This window comes from Bos mutus, chromosome 11 (assembly GCF_027580195.1).
Source record: "Bos mutus isolate GX-2022 chromosome 11, NWIPB_WYAK_1.1, whole genome shotgun sequence".
NCBI classification, from domain to species: Eukaryota; Metazoa; Chordata; class Mammalia; order Artiodactyla; family Bovidae; genus Bos; species Bos mutus.
The window spans coordinates 7851414-7875781 of NC_091627.1; the positions used below are offsets into that span (position 1 = coordinate 7851414).

The 24368-nt window shown below is 49.2% G+C and overlaps 1 protein-coding gene across 7 annotated transcripts in view; it reads right to left on the reverse strand.

Annotated features, from left to right (window-relative positions):
* Positions 1 to 462: 462 nt before the first annotated feature.
* The window catches only part of ODF2 (outer dense fiber of sperm tails 2), a 29221-nt gene continuing 5315 nt past the window's right edge, over positions 463 to 24368 (reverse strand). For 6 of the 7 annotated variants that reach the window (XM_014482437.2, XM_070378898.1, XM_070378903.1 and 3 more), the window contains 17 exons: positions 20907 to 21077; positions 19867 to 20027; positions 19011 to 19140; positions 18337 to 18468; positions 14639 to 14710; positions 13520 to 13591; positions 13270 to 13386; positions 12448 to 12633; positions 11822 to 11931; positions 10316 to 10451; positions 7920 to 8030; positions 7656 to 7760; positions 6548 to 6706; positions 5119 to 5219; positions 3315 to 3477; positions 2767 to 2892; positions 463 to 2361 (listed from right to left, as the gene is read on the reverse strand). In XM_014482437.2, the coding sequence (XP_014337923.2) occupies positions 2173 to 2361; positions 2767 to 2892; positions 3315 to 3477; positions 5119 to 5219; positions 6548 to 6706; positions 7656 to 7760; positions 7920 to 8030; positions 10316 to 10451; positions 11822 to 11931; positions 12448 to 12633; positions 13270 to 13386; positions 13520 to 13591; positions 14639 to 14710; positions 18337 to 18468; positions 19011 to 19140; positions 19867 to 20027; positions 20907 to 21077 (2241 nt within the window). In that variant the 3' untranslated portion in view covers positions 463 to 2172. The remainder of the gene's footprint in view (positions 2362 to 2766; positions 2893 to 3314; positions 3478 to 5118; positions 5220 to 6547; positions 6707 to 7655; positions 7761 to 7919; positions 8031 to 10315; positions 10452 to 11821; positions 11932 to 12447; positions 12634 to 13269; positions 13387 to 13519; positions 13592 to 14638; positions 14711 to 18336; positions 18469 to 19010; positions 19141 to 19866; positions 20028 to 20906; positions 21078 to 24368) is intronic. The other variant, XM_070378899.1, reaches the window with a different exon arrangement.

A 24368-nucleotide genomic window follows, 5' to 3' on the forward strand; every position in this document is an offset into this window, starting at 1 on the left:
GGATGGTGTCATCTACATATCTGAGATTGTTGATATTTCTCCTGGCTATCTTGATTCCAGCTTGTGAACCATCCAGCCCAGCATTTAGCATGTTATACTCTGTGTAGAAGTTAAATACGCAAGTGACAATATACAGCCTAGATGTACTTCTTTCCCAATTTTGAACGAGTCTATTGTTCCATGTCCAGTTCTGTTACATCTTGCTGTGCATACAGGCTTCTCAGGAGAAGTTCCATTTGGGTGTGATGAAAATGTTGGCGAATTAAGACAAAGGTGGGGGTCACACAACTTTGAATATATTAAAAACTACTGAATTATGCACTTTAAAAGAGTGAATTATATCTATCTCGATAAATGAAAAGCTCATCATTGCTGAGGCCAGCTTTAACTAGGACACTAACTTTTGACCCTTTTGCCCATTTCATGGGGTCTCAGTTTGAGGCAGAAAGGAAAACTCTCGAGTTTGAAGCAATATAAACATTTTTCATTTTCACAAAATCTCTGGACTTTTTGTAATACAATATTTTACAAAGAAAAACCAAACATTGTTAGGAGAATCCCAGCCACGAAACCAAAGAGAATTCCCCACAGCATCATCGCAGATAGCAGAATCCTACACTGAAGGGCTATGATCAGCTTGATGATAATAATGATGAGTTATACAGAAGTGTATGCACATTGGTGTAAGTTTGTCAACTGTCTTTTCTTAGGAAGATCTTTCATACATTGTATGAAAATTCAAGTCTATGTTAATGATGTGAAAATAGGCTTGGTTTTATGGCAATGGTAGCTGGTAGTAGTAATTTCAGGGACCTTCCTTGGCAAAATTAAAAGCTGAAGATAAAATTTAAGAACAAAACTAACAAAAACAAATCATTGAAAGCTGTAAACTACAAATGTCTCCAAAACTGGGGCAGGGTGGGGGGTGCGGTTCTGGGAGTGCAATCCAGATGCCTGTGTGGGACCATTGCTTTTGGGGACACGGGGATTCTCCAGAGGTTCGGACCTGGGTTACAGTGGCTGAGAGGGAACAAGACTTGATCACCCAGAGGACAATACCATCTAGAATGGAAAGGTTAGGATTCAGCACAGAACACCAAGTGTGTTCTCTTCTCTCTGAATATGTTGTTCTTTTAAATACAGGAACATGTGAGGAGGACAAAAATAGCCCATCATCTTTCAGAAAGCAATTAACATTTAAAAAATAGCAAGACAGACACAGCCCATCTTCCTCCTAAGAGCTAAAGCCATCTGCCCTCACACACTGAGCAGCACCTTGCCATGTATCTCCTCCGGACCTTTCACAGGATCATAAAGCAAAAGCATGCAGAGGAGAAAGCACCGACCCAGTCAGAATCAAAGAGCCTAATGTTCCATGTGCCAGGTCCTGAAAAAACGTTTACTGGCTCTTCTGCAGCGTCTTACTGAATCATTTTTAGAAGAGGGATCGTGTGGGTAAAGGAGACTATCCCGTGGAAACTTAAATATTGATTATAAAAGCTTTTGTAAAACATATACATTTCAAGAATAAATGCATTCCACAGACACAAACCTAGCTAAGAAAAAAATCAACGAGACTGGGATTGTACTTTTACAAGGCGAACTTGTAAAACATAAACCCTCGAGTGTCTGTAGGGAAGTGCGTGAGGGCAAGTGGCCTTGAGGAAACTTGGCCACAAGTGGGAGGGGAGCACCTTGGAGAGGACACCGTACCCATGCAATGAGGAAAGCAGCATGAGAAGGTGAGGCGCAGTGCGGACCTCTGCCTAGCAGCTCCTGCTGGTTAGGGTCAGGGAAAACCCGAGCGAGTCCTCAAATAGAAGAGAGCTGGAAAACGGTCTGGAGGGAAAGTCCAGGCCAAATATTCTCCTGAGAAACGAATGAGCCAATCACAGTGAGTTAAAACCTGACCCTAATAGTAGTAGCTTTAAGGCCTGTTGGGGTAATTAGAACTTTCCATCAGGTGATGCTATCGGAGAGGAGAGAACTAAGCGGGTTCGGCTCCATCCCCTGCTGCTCGAGGCACTTTTCTGGAGTTAGTAGCTAAGACAAGATCCTGAACATACTTCATCTCAGGGAGAGAGAGGAAAACCAACAGGCTTTCCAGATATGGCTTAGCGACACCTCCGTTGCCAAGGCATCCATCTGAGCCCCTAACCCAAGAGCAGCGGCTTAGGTGGGAGGAGACCGGGAGCGGATGGGAGAGCTGGTCAGGTAGGAAGCGTAGGGACCGTCCCCAAACACGTTGGCGTAGGACGACTTGAGGAACTGGACGTAGTTCTGCATGCTGCGGCTGGTGCTCTCCGACTGCTCCAGGCGGTCTTTCAGGTCCTGCAGGCGGCTCTGGTAGCGGCGATCAGCCTGAGAGGAGGAACGGGCCGGGGCCCAAGTGTGTGGAACGCCCAGAACAGACCACCCCTAGAGGCCAGGGGATGAGGGCTGCTAATGGGTCGCTTTCTTTCTGAAAATATTCTCAACCTGGAATGTGGTGATAACTGCACAACTCAGAATGTACTCAAAACTACTGAATTGTACAATCTGAATGAGAGAGTTTTATGGTACATGCCCTCTTAACAAAGCTGGTAATAAACAAGGGGAGGGACCTGGAATATCCTGAAGGGACGGGAAAGTGATGGGAGGAAAATAAAACCATGTCATATTCATAAAAAGAACAGAACACAGTGCCCTGCAGGCGCCAGGAAGCTCAACCTTCAACCCATACCCTTCTTGTCTGCTACCACCCCCGCTACCCCCAGACAGACTCACATCGTCCCGGCTCCGCCGCAGCTGGCTGAGCTCGGTCTTGGTCCTGCTCAGCTGGGTCTCAAGGTCCAGGATCTTGTTCTGGGCTGCTCGCTCCTTGGAGGCTGCGTGCTCCTTGGTTTGTTCCACCTGCCCAGAAAGCACAGAGGTGGGGCTGGCTTACCTGACACAGGGACACCTGGTAAAGAAGAGGCTGGACCACTCCCACTGACCGGTCTCACTGTGGAGAATTCTCTGCAGCCTCAGGGCGGGAGCTAGCTACGGAGACCACTTCTGCAAGCCTGCTTCACCTGCCCTTTGCCAACGCTCCATGAGTTACCACCTCAGATGTGGAACACCTGTCTGAGGCCCACTCTGGCAGCAATGACAGGAGCAGTTGTGAATCCAGTGCCAAGTCCTTTACAATCATTGCTCATTTGATCTTCATGATGAATCTGTGGGGGCAGGTACTACTACGATATGCCCATTTTTCAGATGAGGAGATAGGTTCAGAGAAGTTAAGCGATGTGCCCAAAGACGCAGAGCTGCTTAACAACAGATGTGAGACTGACCTGCCTCCTGGCGTCTTCAATGGCGCTCTCCAACTGCCTCGCCAGGGTTCCGCATTCCCGTGTTTTCTCCTCCAGTCGCAGCTGGGACTGGTGGATTGCCTCCTCCCTCTTGGCAATCACCTGTAGGAACTCGATATTCTGGGCACTGGTCGCCTCCAGTTTCCTAGGTGAAAGCACTCAGTCAGAGTCTGCTCGTCCCACTATGTGTCCTGTTCCACACAGCTGGGGGCTGCCAGCCACGCTGGACCGGGTTCACACCACACCAAGAATCTCCAGGGAATAACAGGAATAAATCAAAGAAATCTGCTGATCATCATGACGGCAAGGAGCTGTATGGAGAGTGGGAGAAGCAAGCACAGACTGACTGTGGGCTGTGCTGCGTACATGTATCATCACATGTGATATGGCAGCTTGCAGCTCAGGAATGTGGGTTCCATTCTGATCCCCACTTTACAAATGAAGCAACTGTGCCACGGAGAGGTGAAGTCTTTGGCTCAAGGTCACCACAGCTGGTAGGTCTGTCACCAAAACCCACGCCCACCCCCACCCCCCCTGACTTCTTCACTGCTGCCACCCTCAGCAAAGGGACTTCAGCTGGAGCACTCAACATCATTTGTGACCAGCCATGGGGCAGCAGTGACCATCTTGTGTGCACACATGGTCCCCGCTGCACTTCCAGAACACCTTCCAATCTCAGGAGTTCTTTAAGTCCTGCAACTTTGCAGCTGCATCTTTGAGGCCAGCAGAGTAAAGGTGGAGCCCAGGGGAGACCACTTGCTTAAAGTCCCTGCTGGCAGGCTGTGTGAGCCACCTGGGCCAACTGCAGCCTCCTGGGATTCCCCAAGTCTTTCATCACTGAAACGAGGGCTCCAACCCTCATGTTATGGACACTAAATGCTCGGGAGGAAGAACTTTGCAAGTCACCAGCTGTGTGCTCTTGGGCAAGTCACCTAACCTCTCCCCAAGCTCAGTTTCCTTGTATCTAAAATGGGGATAATACCAACTCATATATACTATTCTATACAGCGTGATTTTGCACACCAGGTAACGTGCTAAGCCCTTTGAGGATTATCTCGAGGAAGATACACAACAACCCCAAGAACTGGACTTCTCCCTACCTTGCTCCCTTTCTCAAGATGAGTAAACAGGGTGATGAGGTTCAAAAGGATGAAATGATTTGCTCAAGATCACAATGCAGGTAAAGTGGCCAAGTTGTGATCAAAGGCCAAAGATTCTGATTCCAAAACGTGAACTCTTTTCCTGACTGCCTCCAGTAGACCGTAAGTAACAGGGAATAGATCAGAAAGGTTTTGGGAAGGGTGACCAGGAATAAAGAGCAGAATGTGGGGGAGTGTCTCCCACTGCAGCACCTGGCCCTGCTGGTTTGCTTGGATGAAGCATGCCTTTCTGATAGGTGGTGCCTATGGGTGGCCTGATCCTTTTCTTAATTTTTCTTTTTATTTCTTGGCCACACTATGAAGCATGCAGGACCTTAGTTCCCCGAGCAGGTATCGAACCCAGGTTCCCTGCAGTGAAGCGCAGAGTCTTAACCATTGGACCACCACTGGGTGGTCTGATCTTGATCACACTGTCATGGAGCATCCCCCCTGGCCAGAGACCACCTTCCTCTCTCCCACAATGCTTACCACTGCAGTGGAAACAGCTTTTCCTCTGAGGTCTGCCTAGTACCTTCCAGGGCCTCGAGTCCCTCAAACATTTCTGCACACTGAGCCCAAAGCAGCTAAGTGGCTGAAAAGTCTCAGGTCCTAGGAAGAGGACAGAGATTGGACCAAGTGCCTCTAACCTCTCCAGTTCATCCACCTTCAGACTCAGCTGTTTATTTTCCTTCTGGGAAGCCTGATGTTTCTCTCTCGCCATCTCCAGCTTGTCCCCCTGGTGTTCGATCTAAAATGACAGGAACACAGACTGGTTTACAAAAGAACCTCCAGGTACAGCCCTCCCTTATCCCTGTGACCTGTCATCCACACCCAGGAGAGAGGCACGCTGCCCTCAGCAGGCATCCAAGTCTCAACGCACAACCTGGAGGAGAGAGGAGAGTGGGGACAGGTTAGGCCCAACCCCCGAGATCGAAGGCTCTCCCACGCTGAGAGAAGCCAGCTTCGATCCTGAATAGCCATGATGACACAGTCTGGTTCAGGAGAGGCCAGTCAGTAGGATCTGGGCAGACGTAAGACAGAAGCAGAGAGCAGGCCTAACTGGTCCACGCAACCCACTACCGAGCTTTACCAAGGATGTTGGTGGGACTGCTGATGTCATTCTCCTTAACTGGGGACCACTGCAAGCAAGGCCATAGGAAATCTATCAAGTCCTTCAGACTGGCAGGTTTGAGAAGTTATCCAGAAGACTCAGACATCCAGGCCTGAAAGGTCCTGAGTACACTCAGGTTCAAGAGTAGGCAGGTGATTTCAAGTACTAAGAACATGGGCTTGGGAACCAGACAGAGCTGGCTGGCTTCCAGTCCCTGTTGAGAAGCATTAGTTCAGGAGAGTGTGACCTGTGACCTCAGGAAATGACTTCTCCCCCTCTCTGCCCTTGGCTGCTTTTTGTGAAATGGGGAAAATAAGACCCTTTGCAAAGTTACTGGGAGAATTAAATGAGAGAATGCTGGAGCACAGAGCACATGCTCAAAAAATGGCAGCTACTTCCACCGTTACTGCAAGGACGCAGGTGTAGACAGGGGAAGGGTCTCGCCCAAGGTCACAGTGCAGATGAGAAGCGTACCGTTTCTTAGACCTTGCCGGCTTGGTTCCAGGCACCCAAAGGCAGATTGCCTCTGGGAGAAAAGCAGTCCTCTGTTGGGACAGAAGCTCAGGCAAGGGGTCTATTCAGACTAGGAAAGGCAGCTAAAGCAAGAGAAAGACGGAGACAAAGAAAACCTATGGCTTGGTGTCCGCTGGTGGCATGAGGCTTGAGGACAGCAGCAGAGCGTTGAAGGGCAAGGCCGGCGGAGACTTGGAGCACTCGGGGAGCGGCGAGAGCAGGAGGGCCCGGCAGCTCCTATAACTACAATCACTTTGTGCAAACACAAGGCATTTGGCACACCAGACTTTTATTTCACAGCACTGATGATAGCTCACTCCTTTCAGAAAGCGGCAGCCAAGAAAAAGGAAGTGGTCCTCCCTTGGGGGGGGGCGGCGCGCGCGTGCAGCTCATCTTGGTAAGCGGGCCCCTGCTCGGGCCAGTTCGTGGGACCCTTTCTGCCAGTCCCTTACCCGGCTGCGCAGGTCTGATATGATGGCTGTGAGGTCAATGTTCTTCCGCTCATAGCCCTGCAGCTGATCCTGGCACTCAGCCAGTTTAGCCTCTGTGATCTTAAGGATATCGGGCAGCTGCTGCAGGTCAGCCAGCTGGGACTGGAACTGCCTCCGTGCCTGGAGTGGGAGAGAGGAGCCCACAGTTGGGAAGGGCCTGGTGGCTGCAGCAGCCAAACAGAATCCTTGGGAGTGTGCCAAGGCCGCCCTCAGGCCCCTGGAAGGGGTCCTGCAAGGCCCACGGGCAGAAGTGCAGCCTCCCGGCAGGCCACTAAAAACATCTTAGGTGTTCTCTGGGGGGACACATTTGGCTACTTGGTGACTGCAGCCTGCTGCTCCTTTACTCACTGAAGAATAATGGTGACCATGTAACAAACTCCAGGACCCAGGCGTTACTCCCTGAATTCATACGACTTAACACAGTAGGTGCTGCTGGCCCCACCTAAAGACTCTGAGGATCAAAGGATCACTTGCCCAAGGTCACTCAGTTAGGAACTGGCAGAGCCAGGATTCAAGTCTAGTGTAACCCAAAAGCTCCTAGGAAGGCAGTCACAACACTCTGGGTCAGAGGGAAAGCTATCACCTATCTGGTCTTCACCCATCCTTGTATTAAGGAGGAGCCTAAGGACTGCAGAGGGGCAGTAACGTGTCCAAGGATATGCAGCCAGGTAGTGGCTGAGCCTGGACTCAATCTGTCTCCAAGGTCACTATTAAGATGATCTCTTTGCTTCCAGACAGCCAAGCTGTCTCTAGAATAATAATGCTTTTTGGTGGGGAAGGGGACAGGAAGCAATTTTTTGGTTGGCACAAAATTAAAACATCACAAAGAAGGCATGCAACAGGCACACCTAAGGCCTGACAGATCTGTGGATCTGAATCCACCTGAATGTTCCAAGCAGGGGAAATTTTTTTTTTTTTTAAGGAAAACCAGGATGAGAAAGAGGAATAACGAGGAAGCAGGAGAGAGAAGAGATGAGAAGCACATCGGAGAGCGTCAAGGACAGACAGGAGGGACAGACTGCAGGCCCGGGACTGGGGAGGGGAAGAAGGCGAGCACAGGGAGCAATACCGCTTCAATCTCTTTGTTCATCTCATCTTTAAGGATCTTGTTCTCTTTGTCACAGCGTTCCAGCTGGGCAGCCACTTCATCAGCCTCCAGTCTGGTCTTCATCACCTGGGAACCAACAAAGCATTGGGCCATCTTGGGCAGAGCCAAGTTTTGGTGAAAAAAAAACAAACAGACACCTTTTTGGGGGGAGGCCTTGGGGTGAACCTCCCTCCATAGCAGGAGGCGCTGCTGCCCTGGCAGGGCCGCTGACACCGGACAGCCTACCTGACTCTTATAGTTGTCAATCATTCCCTCATAGTTCTTAACTGATGCCTTCAGCTGCTGGACCTCGATGTGCGCCTGGTTGAGCTTGTCCTCCATTGGGGCGAAGCTAGCCTAGAAGGGAACCAGATCAAGGTTAACCGGCTAGTGGGTAACCAGCAGGAAAGGTCCTGGAGCAGGTGGCCAAACCAAGCCCTGACTCCTACTCTGAGGGGCTGGCAAAGGGAAGCCCCACCTACTCGACCCCTGCCAGCAGGTTTCCTCAGAGAGGCACCAAGGCAGGGCTTCCCAATATGACCAACTCAAGTGAAGACAGATGAAAATAAGAGATTCCCATGTTTTTCTGTTCTTATCACAAAAGCAATGCATTATTGGGAATTCCTTGGCAGTCCCATGGTTAGGATTCAGCACTTTCACTCCTGGGAGCCAGGATTTGATCTTTAGGAAACTAAGATCCGAATGCCTCAGGGCATGACCAAAATAAAGAAAAAAATGAGAAAAAGGCAACATATTATCTTTAAAGAAAATGGAGATAAAACCCAGAAAAACAAATCATGATTCCTTAGTATATGGCTATATATTGATAGCTGTGTAGATATTTTATTTTTTCCAGTAAGCATGGGATTATATTATATCCAGTGCTTTGCAACAAACTCTTCAATTAACAAGTATGTTGAGAACTACTTCTCTCATCAATAAATGCTCACCTTAGCAGATGGGACAAAATGAAGTCATGGTATCTCAATAAAATAATAAGCACTCATTTAAAAGAAAGAAAGCAAAAGAAAAAAAAGATATCCATGAAATGTGGTTGAGTGGGAAAATCAAGCTGCAGAATAACAGATGGAAGGATGAATGTGCATATGTTTGAATATGCAGGTTAATATCAGGGTAAAAAAACTGGAATAAATGTACATATACAGTTAACAGAGACCTTCAGTTCTGCCATCACATTTCTGTGATGTTTTCAACTTTCATATAAGCATATTTTACCTTTGTAATTATGATTGACTTTGTAATTAATGTCTGGGAAAATATACTTCTACAAACATTCTGAAGAGCCACACTGTATCTCACCACACAGACATAGCGGCCTTCAAATAATACCCTAGTTAACTGTCAGACGTGGGCTTGTCTGTCACTTGTTCAACACCTGCATGGCAACCAGTGACATGAGCGCTCTCCCACCTTTTTAAAATGAAAAAGACGGACACCACCAAGCGCTGCTGCGGAGACACGGAGCACGTTTCTCACACGCCCCTGATAAGCCTGGAGACCTGTACACCCAGCTTTACTGTTCTCGGGCACCTACCGAAGGTCACCGTACCACCTACTGACCGAGCATTTCTACTTCAAGGTATAGGAAGCTGTACCGCCGGACATCCATCGACAGCAGAATGGACAAGCGTGTCGTGGTATAATTCCTACAATGGCACAATGCACGGCACAGAGACGGATGTACCACCACACACGACGTGGATAACTTCCACAAACAGAACGCTGAGGAAAAGCCACAAGGGCCAGGCTCAGAGTTCAAAACCAGGCCAACTTATCTGGAGTGACAGAGTCAGGACAACCATTCCGTTAGCAGCGGATGTTTGTAACTAGGTGAGGTCACCGGGGTGGCTGGCTTTAAGGTTCCATCAGGGTGACTGGTGGACAAAGTACATCTGTTTTGTGTACCTTTCTATATTATACTTCCTTAAATCTATCTATCTTAACAAAAATCAGTAAAAAAAAAAAAAAAAAAAGACACTATTGCCCAGATCAGTTAAAAAGCAAGATCAAACCTGGCTCTGCAATGTCAACCTCTGTTCGCTGCCTCTCACCACTGGGTTGCTGGAGGGTGTAAAGTGAGTGGTTAAAAGCTAGTGGTTACAGCCCCAGAGTCAGACTGAAGTTCAAATCCAAACTCCCAATACTTCCAAGGGCAGACTCTTGGCAAGAAACTTAAACTTGCTCTAAGCAGTCTCCTTATTCTAGAAAATGGAGTAATTATCACATTATTGGGAGGTTACAGTGAGAGTGAATGCAAGTGGATGGTCCCAGCAGTGCGCCAGGAGCATCAGTGTTAACTTCAAGGTCAGATCGACCTCACATGCATGGGCTGAATGTCACGTGGGGCACTTCACCCGCCTCACCCTCCACGCAGGACCTCACTTCCTCCCCCTAAGGAAACTGCAGCGACAGCGAGGCAGACATCCTGTTCGGGTCCTGCAACTCCACAAGGTTTGGTCAGGACTTGAATCTGGGTCTCCCCGACTCCAGAGGAAGCCCTCTTAGCCCACTGCTGCCTCCAGGCCCTTGGGAGGCCCCGGCGGTCATCTCTGGGCCCAACCAGGAGTGCCCAGCCATCTGCTCTCTACCCGAATGTCCCGGGCCTGGCTCTCACGACCCACCTTCAGCCTCTCGTTCTCTAGTTTGAACGCGGAATACTCGGCGGTCTGCCGATGTAGTCTCTCCACCAGGCTGTCCCGGTCTTCCCGCATCTTCTCCTCCAAGGTCTGTTGTTGGTTTACGAGATCTGTCACCCGGCTGGAAGGTCACAAAGCGAAAGCAGACACAATCAAGCCCGCGGGCTATGAGCAGCCTGCGTCTTTGTGTGGAGTGGGGCCTGGGCTTCCTTCCCAGGTCACCCATGTCCCTCCTCTCCTTGGCACCCGGCCTGCTCCCAGTCTCCACTGCGAAGAGCAGCTGCCCCGCGTTGGCGCCCATGGCCTTCCCAGGTAGCCGCTCTCATACACTGGCCTTTAAGATCTACCTCCCTTACCACCCGCCTCCCAGAAGCCTTCTCTGTTCTAATCGTCCCACAAGGCTGAGACACTGTCTGAAGACAAGGGCCACGGGTGCAGTCCCTTCCCAGCTCCCCAAAGTAGTTCCTGATCTCTTAGCCCATCAGGAACTGAAGTCAGGACAGAACTCCCAGGCTCAGAGGTCAGGGGTGCCCCCAGGCATCCATCTCCCTCACACACACATCGCACTGGGGTTCCATCTCCCCTGGGTGAGGGCAGGTGCCACAAAGCAGTAAAAAGGCACACGGCTCCTTTTTTTTTGAGTATTGAGAAATTAGAGTTCGTCATTCAGCAAATGTTTTGCAAGTACTAACTAGGCCCAAGCAAACGCATTCTATTGCTTCACCAGCAAACGCCAGCTCAACTTGAAAAGCCCAGTTCAGACATCCCACCTCAGGACATGTCTTCCGTGATCCCTTTCATCTGTACCTCAGATCCTTCTGCCCTAACTATCCATTTTTTCCCACTAGATGGAGAATCCCAAGGGTAGTGCCCGGCAAAAGTGCAGTACAGGGTTAACACCATGGGGAAGGCAATGCATTTGTTTTTTAACTGCTGTAACCTTAAAGGTCAATACACAGCCTGGTACATAGTAGCTGCTCAATAAACAAATGAATGAACACATGAATTCGGCTGAGCCGGAGAATGGTCACTGTTGATAGTCCACCAGTGACGAGGAAGGTGTGTTCAGTCACCTTCAACTTAAGGCCACTTGTGCCCCCTACTCCCAGGCCGTACCTCTGACCTACTGACTGGCAGACAAAGAGAAGCTGAGAGAAGACAGGGTGAAGGCAGAAACCAGCTGCCCTGTCCCCCAAGAACTGGAAGGAGGACACCACTGAGGCTGGGCTTGTTTCCCTGCTGTGCAGGTTAGGGCCCCGCTCTGGCCCAGGTTTGAGCAGAGAAGGCCTCTTCATAGTGCCCACCAGGGGGCAGGACCCTGGGACAGGGCTGGAACCAGGGCCTACCTCGGCCAGTCCAGTGCAGCCCTGGACCAGAGGAGACCAGATGGCACCCGTGTGGCCCACGCGAGCTGCCTCAGATGCCCGGCACCATGCACCGGCTCACCCCCTCCTCCAATTGGCCCCATGCCCTCTCCTCACACAGACATACTCGTTCAGGACAATAATTTCCAGCTCAAGGTCTCCTTTGTCTTTTACAACTTGGTTATAGCGGCTCCTCCATGACTCCAGAGTGGATAAAGCTTCAGCAACATAAAGATCCTGGGAATAGGGGACAGTAGACAGGGTCCATCGGTCAGGTGTCAGCACTGAGGCCAAGGGAGCTGAGGGTCATCCCAGGCCACACCCCTCACCCTGATAACATAAACCCCCTCCTGCAATTCCTTTCTAGAAGCACTGAGACTAAAGCAGGAGCCAGATGCTACTTTTCCGTTTCCAGCATCACATGCACCCTGACTGCAAATCCATAACCATCACTCCCACCTGTGATACTGATGCGGTTAGAATGTCCCACAAACCCTCCACTTGTCTCCAGCCAGCCGCCCTCCCCCATCACCACCCTTTTAGCTGTTAACTCCCTGACTGCCTCTTCCTCCAGCCAGCCACCCGTCCTCCCAGCTCATTCACCCTCTCCACTGCCATCTATTTCTCCATTTGCCTGCCCAGCCACCTCTCTTGAGCTTTTCACCTCCACCTGCCCATCCACTCCTCGCCTATCCACTGCCCCACCCCTCCTTCCCTTCCTCGTCAGCCTGCCCTCCTCGGGGAGGCTGCTACCTTGTCGGCAAGTTGCACGTGCAGCTGCTCAGCATACTCCTCGCTCTTCTCGGCTCTCTCTTTTTGGGCTCGGATGGCTTTCTTCAAGGACTCTTTGTCTCGTTCTCCCTTCTGCTTCAGTTCCTTCAGCTGCTCCATGATGGCCTCCACTTCCGCCTTGTGCTGGTTCCCGCTGCGCTCCAGGTTCTGGGAGACAGGGACAACGGTGGAGGAGAGACAGAGGAGAGAGACAAGAAGTCCGGGGCAGGGTGAGGCGGGGTGGGGAGGCAGCAAAAAGGAGGAATGAGGAAGAGAGAAATCAGGTCAACTGTGTGGGAGGCAATGCAGACCAGAGATGTGAGGGCCCTGCCCAGTTTCCCACAGCACCTCTCCCATTACGGAACCCACTGGTTCTTAATGTTAAGATAGAACTCTATCTTAACATCCTGGCATCCTTCCCTGAACTCCCAGTACAGTAGTCAGAGATATTCCTCAGTTACTCAGCAGAGCTGTGACCTTAGAGGGTCCCTGGCTCAAAGACGTCAGCCCCCCGCCAACCCTCTACCCACCCCATGGGTAGTTAGGAGAACTGGAGGCCTAAGGGATTAAGTGACTGGCTCAGAAGCATGGCACCCAACTGGTCACTGCTGGGAAGAACACCCAAACCCCTGCTCTTGCCCCTGGCCCAGAGTATCCCTTGCCACTGGCTCAGAGTGCTTTGGCAGCAGTGCCCCCTAAACCTTTGGGGGCAAATCCTGAACATGAGCACCTTGGCCAGGCCATGGCCCCTGGACCGCCAGGCACTGCCCTCTCCCTTTCCCATCAGTGGGGCCAAGCAGGTACCTTGATCTGCATACACAGGCGACTGTTCTCCGCCTCTTTGCACCGAAGCTGTGCTTGCAAATGCCCCCGCATGGTCTCCATGGACTTGGAAAGCTCAGATGCTGTCTTTGCTTGAGCCTTTGGAGAGACGGAGAAAGTGACAGAGCCAGGATTTGAACCCAGCTCTGCGATTCCAGAGCGCACTCTACCCACGACCTGGGAGAGGGCACTCTCCCAGCCCATACGGAGGAGCGACTGTCGGGGATGGTACCTTCTCACATTGTATTTCCTGGAGGAGCTCTTCCACCTCCTTGTCTTTGTCTTGCAGCAGTAATAGCAGGCGCTGGGGAGAACAGACTGTCATGAGCTCCCTGGGAAGGGAGAGGAGGCTCGGCCCAGGGAGGACAAAACTCCTGTGAGTGCCTGGCCACTGGGCTCAAGTCCCAGAGATACTGGCCCATGTCACAGAGATCTGAGCAGGAAGCACCTAACATCTGTATCACAATTTTTTTTTATAACAATTTAAAATAATGTTAACTGTGGGAAATACTGACACACCAAAAAAACACTAAGGAATGCCCACAATCTCCCATCCAGAGATAACCACTGTTAACACAGATTAAAAAGCCAAATACATATTTTGCTGTATAACCACGTTTACCATAGTGTGATTAAATATGTATCTTTGGTAAAGCACCTTAGTATTTCCATTTTCTGATGTATCATAATTTGACAAGGCTCTTGAACTGGGAATGCACGTTCAGGCATCATCACCATGACTGCCGAATCCTAGTGATGTTCAGCCAGGCACCACGGCTAAACCTTGGGAATCATGGTCTCTATTTCTCTCTCTCAGAACCTCACAACAGACATTAATACATCTAACACTCCAGAAAGTCTTGAAGTTAAGCAGCTTGTTGAATGAGCCATTCGGGCTGGTCAGTATTTTCCCATATTTATTTGGCCATGTATCACTTCCCCCCTCTTTTGTTTCTTATACCCATTAACACTTGAGGAACTCAAGGTTCCATGCAACAGACTTTGGAAGGTGATGCCTTGGCAGAGATTCCTTGGGAGAACTGGAATTTGGGGGTCAACAGGTCTACACCGTAATACAAATGAGGAAATGCAGAGAACAAACTGATGGCTTACAAATCCATCACCATCCCTCAGGCTAGCGTCCAACTTGGTGATTCAAGCTCTCAAGTGAGCAGCTAGACAAGCCCGGTGGAAAAGGAGGGATGGGAATATCTGCTTCATATTTTTTACAGATTTGAAACTAAGACCCCCCCAAAAAATCAGAGTAGGGCTCCAGCCCTTCTGCAGCCGCTCAGCACCTCTATGCTGTCGCCTATACCCGCTCTGGCCGGCAGGGGGCGCTGTGTGTTACCGCTTTCTCAGAGTCCGCCTCTGCCAGCCGTTTCAGCAGTGTCCCTTGTTGCTCCATCAATCTTTCAGAATCCTTTAAGGGAAGGCGGGAAAAGCCAACTCGTTAACCAATAAACTGAGAGGTCTACTTCCTCTAGATCCTATTCCTGTCCTGAAAATTATGTTTCTCATGAGGGAAGTAATGAATTATATACTCATAATAAAATACTTAATGAACCCCTTATCCCCACCTCCAAACCCAGCCCTACAGTGGCGAGTTTGGTGACTGTCCTGCCCATCCTTCCTCTCTGCCCTTACACAGAGCTACACCTAGAGAACCAGCTTTTGGGAGGTGAGGGGTGGGGAGGGATTAATGTGTAATTTTACCAAAATGATACCATACTGTAATTCTGTCTACAACTGGATTTTTAAAAAAATCTTTATTGAGATAGAAATTCAGATATAGGTCATCCATTTAAAATGTACAATTCAATAGTTTTTGGTATATTTGGTAAAATGTAACAAACTTTGCCACCATTTTCAAGTGTAAAACTCAGTGGTGTATGGTACATTTACAATGTTGAGTAACCATCACTACCATCTGAAAGAGAAAAGTAAAAGTATTAGTCGCTCAGTCATGTCCGACTCTTCGCGACCCTATGGACTGCAGCCTGCCAGGCTCCTCTGTCCATGGAATTCTACAGGCAAGAATACTGGAGTGGCCATGCCCTCCTCCAGGGGATCTTCCCAACCCAGATCTCCTAAATTGCAGGAGGATTCTTTACTGTCTGAGCCACCAGGGTAGACCCACTACTCTCTAGTTTCACAATTTTTTCATCACCTAAAAGGAAACCCGCACCTGTCAAGCAGTCTCCATTTTCTCTTCCTCCCTGCCCCCAGCAACCCCCGATCTGTTCTTTTGTGTGTAGGGGTGGGGTGGGGTGGCATGCCACACGACTTGCAGGATCTTAGTTCCTCGGCCAGGGACTGAACCCGGGCCCTGGCAGTGAAAGTGCCAAGTCCTAACCACTAGACCGCCACGGAATTCCCCAACCTCTATAATCTGCTTTCTGTCTCTAAAATGCAGTGGTATTTCTTTTTTGTTTTTGTTGTTTCTTTTTTTTTTTTTTTGCAGTGGTATTTCTAACCTCTCCCCATAACTTTTGGGCAATAAGGTGGCTCCTGGGTTTTGCAACTGTAAATACTGCAGCAATAGACACGTTGAACATATACCACGGTGTCTCCTCAGGACTGACACAAAGAGTAAGAATGGCTGGGCCAGAAGGTTTGTGATTTGTGACAGCTGACATGCCCTGCAAAATGCCTGCACTGACTCACACGGCTTCAAGCAGGACGTGAGCACACCGGGCAGTAGCCAGCCTCTACCTCTTGCCAGTCTTGCCAGCATGAACCCTTCTGTTAATTCGCACTTCCCTAATTACTAAATAACTCTCATGCTTATTTAGCCACTTAGGCTTCCCCTTCCCCAGACTGCCTGCTCACACCCTTGCCCACTTTCGCACTGGGCTGTGTCTTTGTGAACCATCTCTATTCTTCCTCCCAGGCACCCGAACAAAGTACCCCAAGCAGAAGGCTCACTCCTCTTTCTGTTTCAGTCCCTCAGTTCACCCTCATGGACCAAGAGAAAAGGGCTCCCCAGTCCCAAAATTTCCTGAGGACCCAGGAACTGAAAGAAGACAGCACTGTGGTTTCTCCAGCAACAAGAGGCAAAGAACACAGGACAAAAGCCTGGACCGGGGATCCAAAGCCTGCAGCTGATCACTGTAGGATAGGCCATGACGCCCTCTGAGCCTCCGGGGGACACTACATAGACTAACACATGACCACAGCAAATCCCCCACCCTATGGAGCCAGGCACTGTCACCACGCCCATTTCACGGACCAAAAGACTGAGGCTGGGAGAAGTGAAGTCAGCTGCCTGAGATCACACAGTCAGAAACGGCAGAGCTGGGCCCGAAGCCAAAGGACTCCAGAGCCGGAACACTGCCCCCACCGCTCTGAGCACTCCCCAGGAAGCACTGAGATGGGGGTGCAGTCCCGAGGGCCACACAGGCAGGAGGAGGTGAGCGCCGAGATAGAACTGGGGACACCTGCTATGGTGGGAGTTTAAATTAGCTGACCCTTCACCTCCAACTGGAGAATCTGGGCTTCCAGGCTGGTATAATAGAAGGTAAGAAGGCAAAAAGGGGAAAAAATTGGTAGGAAGAGGTTTTCTGAAAGCCCCTCCAGTCCCAGGACAAGCAGTAGCATCAGCCACCATTTATCAAGCACCCACCGTGTGCCAGGAGTATGCACAATCCTTGTCCAGGTAACATCTCTAAATCTCTTACCACCCCATGTGAAAGATGCTATTCCCATTTTATAGGTGGGAAAACTGAGGCCCAGAGAGGTTAAAAATCACGCCCCATGAACACTGAACCAGAAATGATACAGAAATATTTTAAGAGGATAATTTAGCTGTAGCTAGTAAAAGTCGTAGAAATATATTCTGGAAACTCTCATGTTTCCTGTACACCAGGAATAGTCCAGACGAGTGTGCAAAATAACACTCACTGCTTGTGAACGCAAACAACTAAAAATTGTCTCCATCAACAGAAGGGTGAGTAAGTAAGTTGTGGTGCTGTCATAAAACAGAATAGAGCAGGGAAAATGAACCACCTTAGGTTTCAAGTTTAAAAATGGATAGATCTCATAAAAGCATTGACTGAAAAAAGCAAACTCAGAAGAATACATATGGAACAATATCATTTATGTCAAGTTTGAGGACATGCTAAACTATACCGTAGGTTGCCTGAGGATGCATACCCAAGAGAAAAACTATCAGCTCGCAGATAAAGTTCCCTGCTGATGGGAGGGAGACGAGGTTATTGACAAAGGAGACCTAGAGGGATTCAGCCATGTGGACAAGGTTTTGTTTGGAAAGTTGGATAGCAGGTACACTATCATTTTAAACGTTAATTTTCTAAATAAAAACAAAGGAAGTTGACACTGCTTCTTAAAAAAAGACGGTAAACTAAGAAAAATAGGGACTTCCCTGGCAGTTCAGTGGTTGGGACTCTGAGCTTCCTCGGCAGCGGGTATGGGTTTGATCCCTGGTCAGGGGTCTAGGATCCCACAAACTGCACGAGGCAGCAAAAAAAAAAAAAAAAAAAACCCTAAAGAAGCAAACAAACAAAATCTAAGAAAAATACCATCTCGTCAGGACTGGCATTTTGAGACTCCAGGTACCCCTTTGGGTTGAACCAAATGGGAAGAGAGCTGTTTATACTGTCAATCTTTTCAGAATCATTTGCTAACATGAAATATATTTCAGAGACCATTTTTTTTTTTAAGAAAACAAAGTGATATCATACAATGTATCTGCCAGCCATTAAGCCTCCTACTTTCCTAAAACTCAGGTCTCCTCCCATGCCTGCTTTGCCACACGAACCCTGGGATGGGCTAAAACCCCTCCCTGACTCCCCGCTGCCCTTCTGACTTCCAAGGTCCTTCTTGTACTGCCAGGCCCACTTCAAAAAGGAAGCCAGCCTGTCTACCAGACGCCCAGCATTTCATATGATTGATTTCAGCCAATTGTCCTATGACCCCTTAGGTCAGGCAGGCACCGAGAATATTTTCTTTTTAAAGACAGGAGCCTGCAGGGCTGGAAGGGCCCAGGTTCTGCATGGGAGCCTGGGTGGGGCGGGGGCTGCTGCTCACCTCTTTGCAGTGTTGTTCCCTCAGCAGGTCTCGGAGAGTGCGGTTGGTCTCTTCAAATGTGCTCAGCTTCTGCAGGAGAAGTTCTTTCTGCCTCGTTAGGGTGTTGATGTCCGAGCAGGTCATCTGTTTCTCCTGGAAGACAGGAGGCAGTCTTGCCAGGCACAAGGGGAGAATGGAAGAGCTGGCACAAGGAGTTTCCATGGGGAACTTAGGAGTCCCTGGTGCCAGGAAGCCTGGGCAAGAAGAGCTGGGCAAAGGCAGCTGCTGGAGGAAGACCAGGAGGGATGGGCTGGAGCTGAACCTGCCGACAGTGCCAGGTGGAAAAAGGGGCCGGAGAGCTCAGTGTGGGTGAGCGCAGTTACGGCAGGCTTCCTGGAAGAGGTGCACTTCCTGGACGATACACTTGGTGCCTGATACTTGCAGGAATCAGATGCCTGGATTTACTGTGATCCCAGGAGACCCATGATGACATCTCCTCGGAGGCCCCAGCTACCAAAGGTCATCTTTGAGGGTCAGGCCCCAAAAGTGAGAAGAGGGGAGGGGGTGCTGAGGAGTTAAGAGTGCCCTTCCCTGGCCTGAAGATGTCATAAAGTCAGCATGATGACCGCGTGGCCCCTCCAAGTGGCCCCTCTCTGGGCCCAGGCCCGGGCTGGGCGGCTCTGGCGGCCGCTTACCGATTTCAGTTTCCCGATGGTATCCTTCAGGGCCATGACTTGTTTGGCGGCAGCAGCCCCGTCCATTTCAGCCTCCACCAGCTTGGACATGAGGCACTCCTTCTCCTGCTGGAGGTGTTTTTTCTGCAGCCTGGGGCCAGAAAGAACAGGACCCTGTGAGCCGCCCCCCAGGGCCCTGCCCACCTGACACTCCGAGGCTCGCCTCACAATGCCCTGCGAGCCTCATCTCCTGGTCAGGGCACAGGAGTGGGGGAGGGGGCGGGATGGCCCTCCAGGCCCGCGTGGCCTTCTGCAAGGAAATGCGGTCCCCAGAGCAGGGCCTCCACACCGGTGACGTGCTGCCACCTGCTGGTCTCTCAGAAACCAGTGTCACCGCAGCCCCCGGCCACTGCCAAGGCCACCTAGCCACCATCTTCAGATCCACTTCTGAGCTCTCCCCTCCACTCTCCCCGCGTCTGGTCACACCGCTCCCTTGCTTCCAACACCCTTCAGTGGCTCCCAAGCGCCCTCAATGCAAATGCCTCCAAGTGGGCACCGAGAGCCCCTGCCAACCTCTGTGGCAGCCCTGCCCTTGGTGCACCCTGTTCCCCTCGCTCTGGCCTGCTTTTTTCACTTCTCAGTCACAGACTCTTCCCACCTTGGGGCCTTCCTGAGACACGATCCTGCGACCAGCCGTGTCTTCTGCCCCTGCACCCACCTGCCTGGCTCCTAGCTGTCCTGCGGGACTCCTGTTTTTTTTTCCAGAAAGGTCTCCCCGATACCCTCCCCCACTGCACTCTGCGGGGAACCAGGAGTGCTTTAGTGACCCGGGGACCGGGCCGGCGTGCGGGCAGGCGCCCAGGGCAGGGCCGCTCACATGGTGTAGTCCTTCTCCTCCTTGATGCGCTCGATGTTGTGCCGCAGCACCGTGTTCTCGTGCTCGGTCTCGGCCAGCTCTTGGGCCACCTCCTCCAGCTCCTCCTTCCGCTCCTCCAGGAACCTTTTGGCCATCTGGCGCTCTCCCTTCTGCATCTTGACCTGTGTGGGGGCACGCAGCCAGGGCCCACTGAGGGGAGGCAGCCCTTCCCCGCATCTCGAGGCCCGTCGCTCAGGACCAAGGCAGGGCACCTTGGACTGAGCGCTCAAGTGTCATGGTGGGGGGTGGGGGTGGGGGTCCTCTGGGCGCAGCTCAGTCAGGCGTCACAAAGACCCTGGGCGGTCACTGTTCCTCTCATCTCGAAACTGAGGAAATGGAGGGGGCAGTGCCTGGGTGACTTTCTGCTTGGGCACGGAGCCAGGATACCAACGGTGGTTTGGCTGGCACACCACCAGAGGAGGTGTCACCAAAAGGCCCCTGCCCCGCAGGCTGTGGAGGAAGGCGGGCCTGTTGCCAGGCAGCCACCAGCCCCAGGTTCTCTGGGGAGGGCCCGGGGGTCCTGGGTGTAGGGGGCGACCAAGGACACAGGCCCCACAGGCAGCCACAGCCTGGAGTCCACGGCCACGTCCCCCCAGAGACACAGCCCAGAAACTGAGGACAAACTTCCTCCGCCTCTCTGGGGCATTGCTTCATTTTTTTTAAACTTCTGCATAAAAATGGAAAACAGAGGCCCTAGAGTTCCAGTCATTTCATCCCCAAAACAGGGACAATAATACCATCGACTTCATTTACTGTTCCAAAAAAAAAAAATCAAACCAGGCCATCCATACAGAGCCCCCGGCAAGGTCAGGGCCAGGCCCAGGCCCGGGCTAAATGCTTGATGGAGAGGAATCCCAGGTTGCCCTGACTGCTCCCCACAAGGGCCTCTGAAACCCTGGGAGGCCGCAGAGGCAGCTGGAAGGGGGTGTCCACCAGGACCCCACCTGACAGGTCTCCAGCGGCCTCGGGACACTAGTCAGTCCAGCCCCTACCTCCCTCACCTCAGACTTGAGACAACCAACCGCGTTCATTAAACTGTCAATCTTCTTATCGTAATGGTTCATTTTACAGTGGCCGGAGTCGTCATCTTCTGTAGAGAGGTCACTTAACCGCATCACGGAGACCAGCTTTTCTGAAGATGGTGGCGTGATCTCCAGGCAGTGAGGTGGATTCTGATGTAGAGGAGGGAGAAATACACGCACTCACAAGGCAGAACTGCAGCCCCTGGTCCCACCAGCCCCGACTGTCCGCTGGGCAGGAAGAGCGAAAACCGCTAAAGGGCAACCACGGGGACCCAGAGGAAAGGACACACCAACCTTCTTGGCGGAACGTTATCTCATTACCTACCCTCGTTTAAATGATGTTTCTGAAGCTCTTCTAATATAGAAATAAAAAGCCTGTGTTACAGTGTCAAGTTTAAAATGAAGGACATAACAAATTGGCAAAAACGGTGATTCCCAAAGCTGGCAAGAGTCTAGGGCAGGAGATACTCTCAAACACCCGGGTAGACATGAAATACGCCAAGTGTTTTAAATGAATATGACTACATGATAGTGGATAACTGCAAAGGCACACAAAGCTTCTCTAACAGGTATTTTAAGGACAAGTGGAGATCTGAATTTTGACCCAACACTATATGATTAATATATGAAGTTGGGAAAAAAAGATAGAAATGAAGTTTTCAGGATTAATCATTGTTATTTTGGCATAGAGAAAATGGTATTAGAAAAGCATACAGACTAATTTAGGGTTAAAATAGTGTGTCTGGAAAATATTTACTTAAATATATCACAGAAAAAAATATTTTTAAAAAATGCGTGTGCCCCTCGGAGAAGTTTATGTAAAGCTGAGTAAGACCTTTGAGACTTCAAAAAGAAATTCTAATCTAGGGGCCAGCATTTCCATGGGGTTTTGATACATTGAACTTTTTTGACTCTCTCATTCTATACATTTATTCCAGTGCATTAAGTTATTGCTACTTGTCACTATTTGCAGTTTTTTGCTTCTCTTAAGCTAAGGTGGTTAAACTTCTGTGCCAATTTCTAGGGCAAGATGATGGCTATCAGGAATAAAAGGATGTGTTTTACAAGCGTGTAGCTGGTCATGTCAAATAAGTAAGACACATAGGGTGCAATTTTAAAATGTATGTGCTCTGTATCCCAATACACTGTATTTTGAGGGATTTATCAAGAATAACTAAGAATGTGAATAAATATTTAAATTCAAGATAGGATATAGATAAATGTACAAGAAGATAGTACAGGTCAAAAACTTCACAGTACACAAATGCACACACAATGGAATAAGCCTTAACAAAATAATGAACAATGTAAACACAGTCAAAATATGAGGGAAAAAAGGTTGTTCAATAAGTAAAATATAATCCCACTGCTACAAAAATCAGAAGAACGAGTATAGTCACAAAAAAAGATCCAGAAAGCTGGCACCTAAAGTTACAGGGGTCTTTTCAGGGTGGTGGAATTACAGGTCTTTTTTACTTTCTTCCCTGGGCTGATTTTGATTTTCTGATTTTTCAACAATGACTGTGCATTGCTTTTATAAGAAAAAATGTTATTCTTAATCTATAAAAGGAGGACAATAGGAAAATATATAGATAGTATGATTATAATTGAAAACAAGAAAAAACTCTACATCAGAAAAAGTGATAATAAATGCACCAAAACAGTAACAGTTTCACTGGTTTCGTTCAGGGGTGAGAGCAAGAAGAACAGGACCAGAGAGGACCTTCTGGGGAAGCTGGTGATGCTGTTTCTGGAGGCGACAGTTACCAGTTTGTAAAAAGTCAACAAGCAGCATGCTTCTGATGGGTGTGCTCGAACTACAAGTGATTGTCTCTTTTATGGTATTTTCAACTTTCCATCATAAAAACAGATGACTTGCTTAATAATAGAGGGAAAAAAACCCAAACGTGCTTTCTCCCAAAGATATCTTAGGTAGCAGAAGAGGTTTTAAAAATCAAACAAGAATAAAAAAAAAAAATCAAACAAGAATCCCCACATCACACAGCAGCTACTGGAGTCCATGTCCAGCTCCACCACAAACTTCCTCTTCCTAAGGTCTTTTCTCTCTTGTCGATAATGGAAAGGGTGGGCTGAGGCCTGCTGGGAACATGAAGGCCACTGAAGAGTGGAGACGAGCTAGTCCGAGAGGACAGCATGAGAGACAGCTACTGCTCAAGAGACGGTCGGGCACGTCTCTGGGCCCCTCCATTTCCAGGATTCTGTGGCCCCAGGCCTGGAAGAGGCACTGAGCTTTCCAGAGGGGACCACAGCTCCTAGTAACCCGTGTCAACAGAAAGTCCATTTCCACAGCGGCATGACTTTTGATATTTGTATTTCAAAAAACTACCTAAGTCTCTTCACTAAAAATTTAAAAAGTGCTTTAAACTATAAAATATATTATGTGAAAAAGACATTTAGGTAGACCACAAAAAGATAAAGCAGTAAAGCCTCCCACACCCAGAGGTAATCACTGCTTACTACGTCTAGTATTGCCTCCCAGAAAATGTTTGTACATACAAACATATTCATACACATGTGGACACACAGATGTCCTTTTCTGCACAAACAGGGCCCCACTCTGCATGCTGTGCTGCTTGGTGCTTGTAGAGACATCCGCCTCGATCTAGCAGTGCTTGTGTGGCCTTTCATTGTATGGATGCATCTTAATTTTAACCAATACCCTCCTAACAGACAGTTAGATGGCGTCTAATTTTTCCCTAATACAAACAACGCTTCAGCAAACATCCTGTTACACACAGATTCCTGTGCTCTTCTGTGACTTTTTGAGCATCAATTCCCAAGTGCAGAACTACAGAATCCATGTTTAGATAAATGCTGCCAAACCATCCACTCAAAAACTATCTAAAAAGATTTGGTGATACCCCCATATGCTTGTCAACAGATATTCTGAATCTTTTCAACTTCTTTCCACTCAACAAAAATGACAGCTTGTTATTTTTTCGAAAATGTAGTTGGTTCTAATTTCCATTTCACTGATTGCTAGTGAGGTACACATGGTAGAAAATCTTAGAAATCATTTTAATTCCAATCTTCCTTGGACAGAGATGTCAGAACACTTTTCATGTACTCCTGAGAATACCAAACTCCCTTTGTCTCTTAGGGATTAAAGAATCAGGGAGTCAAGAGCATGAAGTATGACTCTAAACTTCAAAGTAATTACGATTATTTCTAATTTTAAAAGTAATAAGCTCTCATAAAAAGAATAAATCTTTCAAAATAGAGCAGGCCTCATCCTCTTAAGATATAGTCATCCCTCGGTATCCACAGGGATTGGTTTCAAGACCCTCATGGATACTGAAATCTGAGGGTGCTCAAGTCCCTTATGTAAAATGGTGTAGTATTTGCCATGTAACCTAGGCACATCCTCCTGTACACTTTAAATTTTCTCTAGATTATTTATAATACTTGATACAATGGAAA